Genomic DNA, 14872 nt, shown 5'->3' on the forward strand with positions numbered 1-14872 from the left:
CCCAGAGCCCATCCCCACTGCCTAGGAGCCACATGGCTCTCTCTGTCCCTGGGTCCCCAGTAACAATGAGCTACTGAGAAGGAAGCAGCAGGCCAAGCCACAAGCCCCCTTTGCCCAGGTCACCTCTGGATCAGAGCCAGAGTAGACATGGCCCCAGCATAGCTCCTGTAACTGCCACCTACCCTGTGCCCAGACGGGTCCACTGGGGCCCAGCCTGACCCTCCACTGCCTCCTGCTGTTCGCCAGCGCTCAGGCGGGCCTTCCCATGTGGTGGCCCTGGGCACATAAGCAAGCCCTGTCTTGGGTTGCCCTGGAGGTGTACTTGGCAGGTACCCGAGATCCAACAGAGTCCTGCCAGTGGGACACCTGGGTGCAAAAACCCCATGGGCAACACTGGGAGTGGGCACCTCCTGCCCCAGCCCTGCGTGGCCTGGGGCCCATCTAGGGCTGGCATTAGGGGTTCATAAAGCCCTGGCCAGTGGTTTTGCTCAGGACACCCAGAGACTATCTGGTGGCCACACGGTGGGAGGTGGTGACAGCCCCATCCCACATCCTGGGCTGCACTGTCTGTGCCCCAGCTCTGCCTGCTGTCCTGTGCCTGTATGTGTCCTCACCATGTGAGTGTTCTCAAGTCTGTGTCTGTCGTTCCTCTTCCACTGTAGGCAAGCAGCAGGATGGGGCGATGGACAGTAGCCAGACCAGAGGTAATGCAGCCAGGAGCCCAGGGACGGGGCACAGTGGGCGGGGGCGGGGGAGCCACTCTCAGCCGGCAGGAACCGCACCTGGAGGCCAGGTGAGTGGTCTCGTCCCTGCCAGAGGGTGGAGGGGGCACCCGGAGGCTGCTCCAAGCTGCCCACTCACAGCCACTGCCGGAAGCCCAGAGCGGCTGCCTAGGGGTGGCCAGCTTGTCCCTGCAAAGAGTGAGCACCCTGGTCCATTTGGCCAAATGAGGAAACTAAAGCCCAGAGAGGGTGACTTGCTCAAAGCTCTGGGGCCTGGTCCTGTGCAGTTCCCAGGTGAGCACCCTTTCAGCAGAGCCCACTGGCCAGGGTCGTGGCCATCATCCAAGGGGCAGAGGCCCAGGTTCCTGGTGGGTGCTGGGAGACACAGGAAAAAGTGACTTGGTGGCAGAAGGGAGCCTGAGGCGAGATTTCAGGTCAAATGGTGTTCAGCTCTAGGTGACAGGAACACAGGGGGATATGGCAGTCCTGGCCCCCAGGAAAGTCACAGGCAGAGATGGATAGTGCAAGTACCATGTGGCAGGTGTTTGCCTGGACACCTGGGGACCCAGGGACTAGGACAGGGTCACCCAAGCCAACTGCAGCTCAGAGTATAACTGAGGTTGGCGGGCATTCAGGATAGGACAGCCCACTGGCTGGAGCCCTGGGTTGAGGGGGTGAGTGAGTAGAGGTGGGGCACAGGGCTAGAGTGGCCCAGCTGGGCAGGGACTGGCATGTCCTAGAGGCACCAGGGAGAAAGGAGCTATAGCGAGTGGCCTGGGGTTCTCGGGTAGGGAGAAAGGATGCAGAGGTGCTGGCCATTGTACCAAAAGCGCCTTGCATGGAGGGCGAGAGTGAAGCAGGAGAAAGGTAAGCTTGGGGACCCCAACTGCCAGTCCGGTGGCCCCTCCTGCAGACATGAATTCTTTGGGCAGTGTAGCTGGAGGCCCAGAGGGAGCCCAAAGTGTGTGAGGCTGGGGCTTAGTGGAGCCGGGGGACTCGCCCCTACCCCATCAAAGGCAGTGAGGATGAGGCATGAGGGACCCAACCGGGAGAAGCAAAGGGAGCCCAGAAAGGTAGCGAGGGACAGAAAGGCCAACTGGAGGAGACGGCTGAGCAGCACCAGGCGGGCAGGGAGGAGGGGAGCCCGGAGACAGCTCAGACGCTGGGGCCAGATGAGCCAGCTTCAGCTTCTGGAACACTCTTCAGACCACAGGACTCTGGTCTCAGGTATCGAAACATGGGGCATTCCAGGACTGGCCACTGTGTCTGTGTGCCTAAGTTCTTTGTGTTGTGCCTATCCTCCCTTCCCACGAGACAGCCCAGTCTCTGTCCCACCAGGATGGTGCTGCAGCAGCCGGCCTCCCTCAGGAGGGCCTGAGCTTAGGTGGGCGCACAGGAAAGGCCTTGTGGAGCTTGGAAATAAGCGCACCCCATGGAACCCCGTTTCCTCTGTGTGGTGTGGCATGTTGCCCCACTGATAGCCCCCTGGAGCCCCTTTCCCTGGCTAGGCCCTAACCTCACCCACGGGGCTCCTCTGTGTACAGCCAAGAAGCAGGATGGGGCAGTCGCCATGGAAATGCAGCCCCTGAAGAGCGCAGAGGGCGGGGAGACGGAGGAGCGGGAGAAGAAGAAAGCCAGCGTGCCCAAGAAGGAGAAGTCGGTCCTGCAGGGCAAGCTCACGAAGCTGGCCGTGCAGATTGGGAAAGCAGGTAGGGACAGCTGGAGGCAGAGGGCCAGGGGCCACTGAGCAGGGTCAGGGACACTGGGCCCCGGGGATGGCCAGGTAGCAGGGCATGTAGTCTCGGTGTACACGGGCTGCATTCTGACCCATCTCCCGGGGCTGTCTCCCCAAGCATGGGGCAAAGCTGGGTGCTCTCAGGAAGGCCCCGGGCTAGCTCAAGCTGGCTGCAGCTACAGTGACCCTAACCTCTTCTTGCCTCTCCTCCCTCCCCTCCCCACTGCATGGCCTCCATGGTGGCTGGGCAGGGCTGGTGATGTCCGCCATCACTGTCATCATCCTGGTCCTCTACTTTGTCATCGAGACCTTTGTTGTGGATGGCCGAGTGTGGCTGGCAGAGTGCACACCGGTCTACGTGCAGTACTTTGTGAAGTTCTTCATCATCGGCGTCACTGTGCTGGTTGTGGCTGTCCCCGAGGGCCTGCCTCTTGCTGTCACCATCTCCTTGGCTTACTCTGTCAAGGTAATCACTAGGCTTCTGACCGGTTCTGTCCCACAGGCTCAGAAGCAGGAGTGGGGTGTGGACGGCGAGGGGCTAAGAGGCAAGAGACCCTGGGGGATGCCTGTGAGACTGGAAGCGTGGGAGAGCTGGGGTGGCATGGGGAGCCACAGGTCAGCAGGTGAGCCAAGAGGGGGCTCTGGGGACAGCCTGCTCCCTCGGTTGGGCCACCACCCAGCACTGAGCAGGCTGCGGTCCCCAACGGTCCCCAACACACATGCCATGTTTGTGTTGACCATCTCTCGCTCCCCTTCCCCTGCTGAGCAAACAACCCAAGCACCCCCCACCCCGTCTGTGCCCTTTGCAGAAAATGATGAAGGACAACAACCTGGTCCGCCACCTGGACGCCTGCGAGACCATGGGCAATGCCACGGCCATCTGCTCAGACAAGACGGGCACGCTCACCACCAACCGCATGACCGTGGTCCAGTCCTACCTAGGAGACACCTACTACAAGGAGATTCCAGCCCCCAGCGCCCTGACCCCCAAGATCCTTGACCTCCTGGTCCATGCCATCTCCATCAACAGTGCCTACACCACCAAAATACTAGTGAGCCGCTCCAGGGAGAGGGCAGGAACTGGGCTGGGGGCATGGCATGAGCATCCCAAGGGGCTCATGAGGCCCCCCCCCAGGAATTTGGGGGACTAGGGGTGCAGCTCAGTGGCAGAATGCTTGCTTAGCATGCACGACGCCCTGGGTTCTGTGTCCAGCACTGCAAAGACAAACAACAACCACAACACCACAATCCAGAACTTTGGAGTAGAACCTCTGGGGTACTGGCGACCTCCCTTCCCGTCCCTGGCATGAGAGGGTGCTCTGGCTGCTGGGCGGGGCCTGGTGAATGGTGGGAAATCAGCCCACAAGGGCTCACTGTGCAGCTAGGGCAGGGCCTGTCTAGTCCACACTGGGCCTTCCTCTGCCACCCTGCCAGTGTGGAGGGCACAGCCAAGCAGGAGCCAGGGCCTGGGGACAGCACGGGGGTGTTTGCAGCCCCCATGCCATGCTGCCTCTCCTTGCCCTGCAGCCTCCAGAGAAGGAAGGCGCCCTCCCACGCCAAGTGGGCAATAAGACTGAGTGCGCTCTGCTGGGCTTCATGCTGGACCTGAAGCGGGACTTCCAGCCCGTGCGGGAGCAGATTCCGGAAGATAAGCTTTACAAAGTGTACACCTTCAACTCGGTCCGCAAGTCCATGAGCACGGTCATCCACAAGCCTGACGGCGGCTTTCGCCTCTTCAGCAAGGGGGCCTCAGAGATCCTGCTCAAAAAGTGAGTGGGCGACAGGAAGGAGCCAGGGGCCGGGAGGCTGGGGGCTAGCTAAAGGGTATTCACAAAATCTCTTGCTTTATGTCTGTGATGAAATAGGCCTAATGTGCAGTTGACTATTTAACCGCTTTACTATGTGGTTCGGCGGCATTAAGTGTATTCACAATGTCAGCCGTCACTATTACTGCTTCCAAAACATTTCTATGACCCTAAAAAGAAACCCTGGATACATTAAGCAATACTCTCCAGCCCTGGCAACCACCGCTCTGCTGTCTGTCTCTCTGGATTTGCCTAACTGGACAAGTCATATAAATGGAATCGTACACCTCATGGCATTTGTGTCTGCCTTCTTTCCCTGAGAATAATGTCCTCTTGTATCAGAATTTTATTCCTTTCTGACAATTAAATACCATCCCTTTGTATGGGAAAGACCACATTTTGCTTCCTCATTCATCTGTGGACAGATCAGGGCTGTTTCCACAGTTTGGCTATGGTAAATAATGCCTTGAAAATTCATGTACACATTTCTGTTTGAACACACATTTTCAACTCTTTGGGATATATGCTGTGCTAACTTTCCGTTACTATAACAAGTATCTAGATGAGCAACTTATAAAGAAGAAAGGTTTATTTTGGCTTACAGTTTTGGAAGTTTCAGTCCATTGTCCGTTGGCCTCATTGCAAGGCACTACATCATGGCAGGAAGTGCATAGTGGAGCAAAAAGCCACTCATTTCATGGCTGGCATGAGAAGAAGGAGGAAGAGACTACAGTGCCATTACCTCCTTTGAGGGCACACAACCAATGACCTAAAATCTCCCCCATTAGGCCCACCTCTTGTTTTGGTTTTTGGGGTTTTTTATTTGTTTGTTTGTTTTGGTACCGGGGATCAAACTCGGGACCGTGCGCTTCCAAAGCAGGCGGTGGAACCACTGAGCTAAATCCCTGGCCCATCTCACCTCTTAAAATTCTACCAACTCCTGGTAGCACCAAGCTGGGGACCAAGCCTTTACCCCATAGGCCTCTGGGAGACACTTCAGATCCAAACTTAGCATCCCACCCCCCGATCCACATAGCCTCATGGCTGCCTCACAATGAAAAATGCACTCAGTCCATCTCTGAGAGTCCCCAAAGTCTTAACAATTCCAGCACTGCTCAAAAGTCCAAGTCCAAAGTCTCCTCTGAGACTCAAGGCAAACTCTCAGCTGTGAGCCCCTGTAAAATTCAAAAAGAAGTTAAACACTGCCAACATGCAGTAGCACAAGGATAAACGTTCCCATTCGAAGAGGGGAGAAATAGAAAAGTCATATGGAAAGATAAGACCAAAACCTGGGAGGGCAAATATTAAACCTGAAATTGCCAGGGCCAGTACCTGAGACACGCTGTGGTGGCATGTGGGCCTCAAGGACTTTGCTAGGTGCAGCCCACATGGCTTCCCTCAGGGTTAGCTTTGCTCTGCCACACATCACCTGGCCACAGGTCTTCCTTTGCAATCTGGGTGGAAGCCTCTAAGGCCCCATAACTCTTGCATTCTGCATACCTGCAAACCCAGCATCACATGGATGACCTTCAGCTCTGCCACCAGTGTGAGCTATACCTGGGCCCGCCTTGAACCATGGCTTCTACAGCCCTCAGTGCCTGGATGGGTGAACATATGAAGACCAGTCCTCAGAAAACAATTCCCTAGGTGCTTCGGGGTGAGCAGAGCACCCTGGGGCTCTCTTCGACAAAGACTGCCCTGGAAAGTCTTTGACACAAATTTGTGTTTATCCATCTCTAAGCCTGTGATGGCCTGGGTCTTGCCAGTGTCTGAGATTCTCTCGGGTGTCTTTCCTATGGTCCCAGTGGAAAGGATTAGCTTCTCTTTAGCAGCAGTTGCAACAGCACCCTCCTTAGCCATGTGCACTTCTTTTCCAGTCAAGCAGCAAATTTTCCAAGTCTTTTCACTCTGTTCCTCCTTGCTCCCAACTCTCACAGTAAATTTGGTTTAAAGCAGCCAGTGATACCCATACCATAGCCTAAGTGCTGTGCTGCCTTGAAATTTCCTCCACCAGACAAACGAGTCCATGACCTTTAAAGTCAGATGCCCACAAAGTCTCGGGGCACAGCGTAGCAAGGGTGAGCTGTCATCCCATCATCTACCAGAACCCTTGTTGCATCTGAAACCTCATCAGCATAACCTGTACTGCCCACATCCCATCAGCCCTGGGGCTGCCAAACCCCCTCCAGAGGCGCCGGGAATCTCTGCTTATAGCATGCTAGGCTTTCTCTAGCCTGCTCCCCCAGAGTCTTCCAAGACCCCTTCTGCGAAGTGGTTCTAAAGACGTTTTTTTCACTTTGTCCCCTACAGTCACAGCAACAACTTCCATTTGTCGGTGCCAATTCTCTAGGCATCCTCAGTGTATTCAAAATTAACCATCACATATACCTCGGAGTGAAATTGCCGGGCCACGTGGTAGCTCTGTGCTTCCGTTTTTGAGACCCTGCCAAAATGGTTTTCAGAATGACTGCACTGTCCCATGTCCCCACCCACAAAGTAGAAGGGTGCCAACTTCTCCTCATCCTCACAGTATTCGTTATTTTCTGCTATGATTATTAGCCTTCCCATCCACGTGGGTGTGCAGTGGCAACTCATGGTGGTTGTGACTCTTGTGTCCCCAAGGGCTGATGGTCTTGAGCAACTTTCCCTGGGCTCAGCAGTGCTCTGCAGGTCTCCTTTGCCCATGTTTGAGTTGGGTTGTTTGTCCTTTTACTGTTGAGTTTGAAGTGTTCTTTATATCCTCTGGATGCTAGATCCTCATCAAATATATAACTCGTGACTATCTGCTCCCGTCCCGTGAGTTGTCTTTTCACACTCTCGCTGGTGTCCCGAGGCGCACATGTTTGAAGACTGTGATAAAGTCCAAGTGTCTGTTCTTGCTGTTGCGGTTTATGTGGGGTTTCTTTCAGAGGTGATGAAAATGTTCTAGTTGACTCCAGTGATGCTTGTACGTATCTGTGAATATCTTGAGAACCATTGAATTGTACACTTTCAATGGGCAAACTGTGTGGTATGTGAATTATATATCAATAAAGCTGCTAAAACCTGAAGGAAGGGCATGCACCTTACCTCGGATGTCCCTGCACCCCTGCCTCACCTGCACACATCCTTGGCCCTGGCCTCTCTGTCCTCCATGTGCTCCTTCCCTCTCCTCACCCCCACAGGCCATGGGAACAGAGCCCTGAACAGGACGCCAGCCTTTCCCGTGCCCACAGCCTCGGCAGACCTAGTCACCAAGTGCCTGGCATGCATGCCCCCCAGGCAGCCCAGGCAAAGGCCATCTCCAGCCTGATGCTGTCCTTGCTGGGCTAGGGGTGGCTTGGGTACCCAGTCGTCTTTCTGTGCCTCCCCTCTGGTGAGCACTGTGGGCCCAAGCTCTGCAGCTGGGGCTGAACTCGGGCCCTGGCCCTGCCTTTGCTGGCTGTGTGCTTACGCCCTCCCTGTCTCAGTGTCCCCTCCACCGCGGAGCTGTCCCATCCCCCATCTCTACAGCCAGTTCCTGTGTCACCAGTCTCCCCGTGGCACTGCCACTGGAGGCCCCATTTACTTCTTCCACCACACCTGTTTCTGTGGCTGACGGCCCCGGGCCTGTCGCTTCTAAGGAGCTCCCAGGGTCATCAGAGCTTGGACTGAGGTGGCTGCTGCCTGAATGCTGTGGCATTCAGTTTTTCCTAGGGTCTGTGGGACAGTTACCGCAGCCTTGCAGCCTTCCTCCCACCTGGGTCACTTAGCCAACAGCAATGTATGAGTATCCTGGGGCTCCTGGAACAAATGTCCCCAAACCAGGTGGCCTCAAACAACACAAACTTGACATCTCTCAGTTCCAGAGGCTGAAAGTCCAAAGTTAAGAGTGGACTGGGCTGTGCCCCCCTGAAAGCTGTAAGGGCTGATCCCCATTGCCTCCCCCCACTTTCTGGAGTTGGCCACCATCCTCGGCACAGCATGCATCATGCTAACCTCTGCCTGTTGTCACATGCCATTCTCCCTGTCCATGTGTTCTGCACTCCCTGTTTATAAGGGAACCGGTCATTGGCTAAGGCCCCACCCTAATCCCGTGTGACCGGCACTGTTTCCTGTCTCCCCTCACCCCATGCCCCTCCCTGCCCAGGTGCACCAACATCTTAAACAGCAACGGGGAACTCCGGAGCTTCCGTCCCCGGGACCGGGATGACATGGTGAAGAAGGTCATCGAGCCGATGGCTTGTGACGGCCTGCGCACCATCTGCGTCGCCTACCGAGACTTCTCTGCAGGCCAGGAGCCCGACTGGGACAACGAGAATGAGGTGGTGGGTGACCTCACCTGCATAGCTGTCGTGGGCATCGAGGACCCCGTGCGGCCTGAGGTAGCCACCCCTTCTCTGGGAGCTGCCCTGGTAACTGTGCCCTGAGCCTGGGCTTGTCTGGTGGGTGGCCGGACAAGCCTTCTCCCACATCTGGCTTTCCTACGTGTCGCCCATCTTCTTACCAAAGTTCCAGGTAGGGCAAACAGGCCAGTGCCAGAGTCCAGAAAGACTGGGTAGGGCGGTCAATGGCAGAGATTTGGGGCCCTCTGGGGGCATGGCTGTCCTTCCCAAGACCTGACACCCCCTTAACAAGCTGGGCCCTGACCCACACAGGGCTTCTGTGCCACCCACTAGAGGCTCTACCTGCTTGTCCATGGGTGGTCACCAGGGATGACAGAGTAGGGAAGCCTGAGGGGGCACAGGTTTGGGGGACAAGGTAAGCAGTTCTCCGTCAAGGGCCTGGTTAGTTCAGAGTGAAGTTCAGGACTTCCTCTGTGGAATGTCAAATGCCCAGGCGGCAAAGGCCCTGGAGGGAAGGACATTCCAGGGGCATCTTTATGTAGGTGACACCACCAGGGTAATGTGTGGCTGTGATAGAGGCTGATGAGGAAAACAGAGTGAAGGAGAGCAGATGAGCTCAGGCATGGCCTTGACATTGGACAGCCATCAGAGCAGGCTCCACTCACTGGCTGTGGCTTTGGTCTTTAAAGATGGGACATCTGAAAGAGCCCTCTGTTGTCCCAGACCCTCTCCATTGGTGCCACCTCATGTCAGCAGCAGGGCTACCTCGATCCTGCCCATTAGCCCGAAAAGCAGATTTGTAGAATGTGCAGGTGCGATGGGAGGAGAAGCAGTGGCCACGGGTCATTGTCAGCAGAGCAGCCTTGAGTCCCAAAGACACTGTGGTCACGCCTGGGAGAAGTTGGTGGACGAGACAGACTTGTAGTGAGCAGTATTTTTTGTAAGTTTTCATCTCAGATAATGTCAAACCCAGGTAAGTCAATAGAAGGCCATAAGGGTGCCACAGATGAGTAAGGGGCAGGGAGAAGCCACCCCAGGCTGGGTGATGGCAGCCGGGCCCAGGGATCAGGAACAGCTCCTTTCTGGCTTGAGATTGGCCAGGAGAGAGTCCAGGTGGCACATCACAGTGACAGGGCCAGGTGGGGAGGCCAGACGGTGCCTAGGAGGAGCCCAGAGGACTGGTGAAAGTGCTGGTGCCTGGAGGCACCGGGTGGCTGCCTCCGGAGAAGGCCGTGGGGCTGTGCCCATGGCAGCCCAGGGCTGGTACTGTTGATGCCAGGGTGCGGCCTGGCAACTGCTGCAGATGCCCGGCTGGTCGTTGTGCTGTCAGGCCTTGGGGAGAAAGTGGGACAAAGAGGGACAGTTCTTCCCAGGAAAGCAAGGTCACCCTTAGGTGCCCAGGCAGGTGAGGAGCACCACTGCCTGGGGCCACAGCTGCCAGGCCTCAGGCTCCTCATGGCCACTTGGTGGCAGCAGAGGGGTGGCACAGGCGCTGCCTAGTAGTTCATGGTCTTATCCAGCACCCTAAGATCCTCAGAAAGCAGAAAGTGGCCCTGAGGCCAGAAGGGTGAGACACATGCGGGTACAGGGTCCAAGCTCCCTCCAGCAGCTGAGCCCATCCCAGGGCCATTTGCTTCAGGGGTCACTGGCTGTGTGTCACAGCCTGAAGTAGAGGCCACTCTATTCTCACCTCCACTTTCTCCTGGCTGCTCTGCGCTGCCCTACTTTGGTCCCCCTCAGCCCTGCTGACCTTCAAGGAGCTGGCAAGGTGAACAGGGTCGGGAGGCCAATGCCGCCACCCTACCAGCAGTGACCCTCGGGCGGGTCTTGCTCGGAAGCTCTGGGGCTGTTTCCCAGCAGGAAAATGATGTTGACAGAGTTGGGTGACGCCTGTGGCCACCCTGGTGACCTTGGCAAAGTTGAATCTGAGAACTCCCTTCCCTGGAGTAAAAGCCAGCCTCACTTGTGCCACTAGGGCCTGGGTCTGAGCTGTCATTGGCTCCTAGGGCACAGTGTAGTGAAGGAGAAACTGGGGAAGGTAGCTGAGGAGCTGTCACCTAAGAGATCCTGCTTGGGACCACACGTTTGCTCCACTGCCAGCCTTGCTGGAACTCAGGGTCCTGCAGATCTGGATGCAGGCAGGGGCCCAGCCCTGATGCCCAACCCATCAGGCTTGGCTGCCCCCTCCCATTTATGTCATCTCTTGCAGGTCCCTGAAGCTATCCGCAAATGCCAGCGTGCTGGCATCACGGTCCGCATGGTGACCGGAGACAACATCAACACAGCCCGGGCCATTGCGGCCAAGTGCGGCATCATCCAGCCTGGAGAAGACTTCCTATGCTTGGAGGGGAAGGAGTTCAACCGGAGGATTCGCAATGAGAAAGGAGAGGTAGCCCCGCCTCCTGCCCCGCCCCACCCCACCCCTGCGCACGCTCCTGCCTTGGCTCTGCAGTGTCCCTGTGCCTCCCCAGATAGAACAGGAGCGACTGGACAAGGTGTGGCCCAAGCTGAGGGTGCTGGCCCGGTCATCTCCTACCGACAAGCACACTCTGGTCAAAGGTAAACGAGCTCGGTCACCCTCTTTCCTGTGGGCCAGCAGCAGCGCCCTTGCATGCTGTGACAATTACTTCTGGACACCCTATGCCACACTCCCCAACAGACCCTCGGCCTAGGACCCTGGCCTAGGAAGCCAGGGTCCTCAGATCTAGATCTGCTGCTTCTAGAAACTGGTGAATAGAAAATGTCCATGCAAGAAGAGGCTGCTCCCACATCAAAACAGACAGGGAACTGAGGCCCAGGAGAGGGAGGCATTTATCCAAGTCACACAGTGCAGGGCCCCTCCTTTCTACCAAATCACACCGCCCTGCTTACAGATTGCACTAGCCTTGCCCTGCCCTGTTCTGTGTTCCAGGGATTATTGACAGCACCACAGGTGAGCAGCGGCAGGTGGTGGCAGTGACTGGGGATGGCACCAATGATGGGCCAGCCCTCAAGAAGGCGGACGTGGGCTTTGCCATGGTAAGCCACTGTATCAGCCAGCTTTCCCATTGCTGGGACCAAACATCTGACACTCACAACTTAAAGGAGGAAGTGCTTTATTTGGCTCATGGTTTTAGAGCATGGTTGCGTGTATGGTGGGCTGCTCCAAGGCAGGAACAGTGCGGCGGGAAGGGATCAGAGCCCACGCTGCTCACCTCAATGGCAACCAAAAATGCAATAATCCCTGACTCAAAGTTGGAACAGTCCCAGAAGTTTTCAAAAATCTAAACACTCTTCTGAGACTTAAAAACACTTAGCTATGAACCTCTTTAAAAATAAAAAACAGGGCCCAGGGATTTAGCTCAGTGGTTCCGCCACCTGCCTCACAAGTGCAAGGTCCCAAGTTTGATCCCTGGTACCAAAAAAAAAAAAAAAAAAATTATACACTCACGAGGTACAATGGCACAAGGTAAACTTTCCCATTCCAAAGGAGGGAATAGAGGAATAGAAAAGAATTGGACCAAAGCAAGACCAAAAGCCAGCGGAGCAAATGTTAAGTCCCGTAGCTCCATGTCCAGCACCCAGGGTACACATTGGTGAGATGAAAGCTCCAGGAGGCTTAGGCAGCCCCAACCTACAGCCTTGCTGATTGCATCTCACATGTCCTCACTTTGGGCTGGCTCTGATCACTGCCTGTGGCTTTCGGCGGCATGTGTCCCACATTCCTGGTATCTCCAACTTCCTAGGGTCCCCACTGTGTCTCTTGCTTCATTCCCACAGCTTCTTGTACTGGCCTTTCAGGGACTCCTGGACTGGCTTTCCAAGCCTTCCTTTGAAACCTGTGTAGAAGCCTCTGTAACCCTACAATTCTTGCATTCTGCATGCACCTGGATGACACCATGACCCGCTGCCTGTGGGAACAGTAGCCAAGCTCCCTTGGACCGTGTCCGCAGCAGCCTCTAAGTGCATATGCGTCTGAGCACAGTGAAATGAACCCAAGGGAGCCAATTCCCTAGGAGGTCCTTCTTGAGCAGGGGTCCCAGGGACTCTTTTCTCAAATGAAAGCTTGACACTATTGCATCCTTGAGCCTGTGATGGGTGAGGTCTTGCTGATTTCTGAGATATCCTGAAGGCATCTTCTTGTCCCTGTAAAAAATACTTAGTATCTTTTTAAGGGTGCTAATCCCTTGAACAGCCACACCTCCTTTGGCCCCAACTCTACACACAGTTCCTTTTGGGCTAAAATTTAAGTTTTTCAGATTCTTCTGCTCTACTTTTTGCCTTGATTCTCAGTATAAATCTAGCTCAAAGCAGCCAGCAATACCCATCCCACAACCTGAATGTTGGACTGCCTTGAGATTTCCTCCTCCAGATCAATTAGTCCATCATTTATTTATTCATTTATGGTTTGGGTTTTTTTTTTCTTTTTTTCTACTCCACCACTCTTTAAGTTGTGCTTTGTTTTGTTTTGTTTTTTTGGTACCAGGATTGAACTCAGGACCTTGTGCTTGTGAGGCAGGCGTGGTGCCACTGAGCTAAATCCCCAGCTACTCCATCACTCTTTTTTTTTTTTTTTTTTTTTTTTTTTTTGGTACCGGGGATTTAACTCGGGTCCTTCCATTTGCGAGGCAGGCGGCAGAACCACTGAGCTAAATCCCCAGCCCTATTCCATCACTCCTAATCTCAGTCTCCCACAAAGTCTTGGGACATGAGAAAAATATAGACAATTTTTTTTTTGGCCAGAGTGTAACACATGTGACCTCGAGTCTAATTGCCAATGGAGTCCTTGTTCCTACCTAAAACCTCCTGAATCTGGCTTTTACTGTCTAAGTTCCAACCAGAAGTGCCTATCAAACTTGGCTGATAGCATCCTAGGACTTCTCTAGCTGGCATCTCCAAACCTTTCCAAACTCCTCCTACAAACCAGTTCCAAAGGCTTCTGAACCACACGGTCACATATAGTTACAACAATGACCCCGTTCCTCTGCTGACAATTTCCTGTATTGGCTTTCTTGTTTCTGGGACATCCCAACTGAAAAGAGGTGAGGTTTAATTTGGCTCACGGTTTCACAGGACTCAGCCCATGGTCAGCTGGCTCCAGGGCTGAGATGTCATGACAGAAGGGCGTGATGGAGCAAAGTTGCTTAGTTCATGATGGCCAAGAAGCAGAGCAGGGGAGCTGTGCCAGAGAGGGAGGGGCCAGGGACCAGATATGATATCCAAGTCCATGACCCACCGAGACACACCCGGAAGTGTGCTTTGCTAATCCCCTGGGCATTTCTGAATCCAGTCAAGTTGATAAATCACTGTTAACGGTCGTGGCCACCCCATTCCAGGATAGCTTACCACCATAGATGAGCCCTGTGGCCCACGGACATTGAATTTATACCCAAAAGTGGGATTGAGGACAGGTTGCAGAGTGGTAGAAGGTTCTTTCTCTCACATCCTAATAGTCTGGGCCTGAATGGGCTCTGCCCATTAAGGGACATGTGTGTGATTTGCTTAAGGACATTTGGCATGCTGACACCTCAGGATCAAGGGGCAAGGGGCTTGTCAGTGGTAGTCCCGGCCTGCCAGCACCCACTCCTAATCCACGCTAAGTGGACTCCTGGCCCAAATGTGATTAGCAGAGTCCCCAACAGATTCATCCCCTGTATTGGGTCCCTGCTGCTCATATAGAGCTAGTGCTTCCCATAAAGCCCTGATCCTACCAACCAGGGTGGCATGCCAGGCACTGCCCCATGGCTGATCCTGGTCCTGTAGGGAGCTGTGGTTGGCAGCAGCCTGGTGAGCCATGTCCCCACCCTGTGGCAGGGAGCATCCTTCATTCAGCCCACAAGGGGCCTCGCCCAGCCTTCCCGGAGCCCATAGTGAAGGGGACACCAAGCCAAGCTTCCCGAAGCTGAAGAAGGGGCCCCATGGACACTCTGTGTGTGTTTGCGTGCCACCCCCAGGGCATCGCAGGGACTGATGTGGCCAAGGAGGCCTCTGACATCATTTTGACCGATGACAACTTCACCAGCATTGTCAAGGCGGTCATGTGGGGCCGAAACGTCTACGACAGCATCTCCAAATTCCTGCAGTTCCAGTTGACAGTCAACGTAGTAGCTGTGATCGTGGCCTTCACAGGCGCCTGCATTACTCAGGTGGGGACCAGGAACTGTCCTTCCCACAAGCCCTGGGGCTGTAGGAGGCAGCTGCTGTCTGAGGCTTGGGCTGAGGAGCTTAGGCCCGATGGTCAGGTTGAGAGCAAAGTTTTTCTCTGCTGGAGATTGTTTCTCTGTTTTGTTTTGTATTTTTGAGACAAGGTCACACTATGCAGTGATC

The 14872-nt window shown here is 54.9% G+C and overlaps 1 protein-coding gene across 9 annotated transcripts in view; it reads left to right on the forward strand.

Annotated features, from left to right (window-relative positions):
- The window catches only part of Atp2b3 (ATPase plasma membrane Ca2+ transporting 3), a 60703-nt gene that overhangs the window by 26254 nt on the left and 19577 nt on the right, over positions 1 to 14872 (forward strand). For 6 of the 9 annotated variants that reach the window (XM_013069336.3, XM_021252269.2, XM_087204109.1 and 3 more), the window contains 10 exons: positions 663 to 704; positions 2267 to 2431; positions 2709 to 2923; positions 3267 to 3509; positions 3985 to 4226; positions 8371 to 8605; positions 10776 to 10955; positions 11038 to 11125; positions 11478 to 11584; positions 14500 to 14691. In XM_013069336.3, the coding sequence (XP_012924790.1) occupies positions 663 to 704; positions 2267 to 2431; positions 2709 to 2923; positions 3267 to 3509; positions 3985 to 4226; positions 8371 to 8605; positions 10776 to 10955; positions 11038 to 11125; positions 11478 to 11584; positions 14500 to 14691 (1709 nt within the window). The remainder of the gene's footprint in view (positions 1 to 662; positions 705 to 2266; positions 2432 to 2708; positions 2924 to 3266; positions 3510 to 3984; positions 4227 to 8370; positions 8606 to 10775; positions 10956 to 11037; positions 11126 to 11477; positions 11585 to 14499; positions 14692 to 14872) is intronic. The other 3 variants (XM_021252271.2, XM_021252272.2, XM_021252265.2) reach the window with 1 other exon arrangement.

The sequence above is a fragment of the Heterocephalus glaber genome, unplaced genomic scaffold (assembly GCF_053883595.1).
Source record: "Heterocephalus glaber isolate CG9 unplaced genomic scaffold, H.glaber_assembly_v1.0 deba00001861, whole genome shotgun sequence".
Classification (NCBI taxonomy): Eukaryota; Metazoa; Chordata; class Mammalia; order Rodentia; family Bathyergidae; genus Heterocephalus; species Heterocephalus glaber.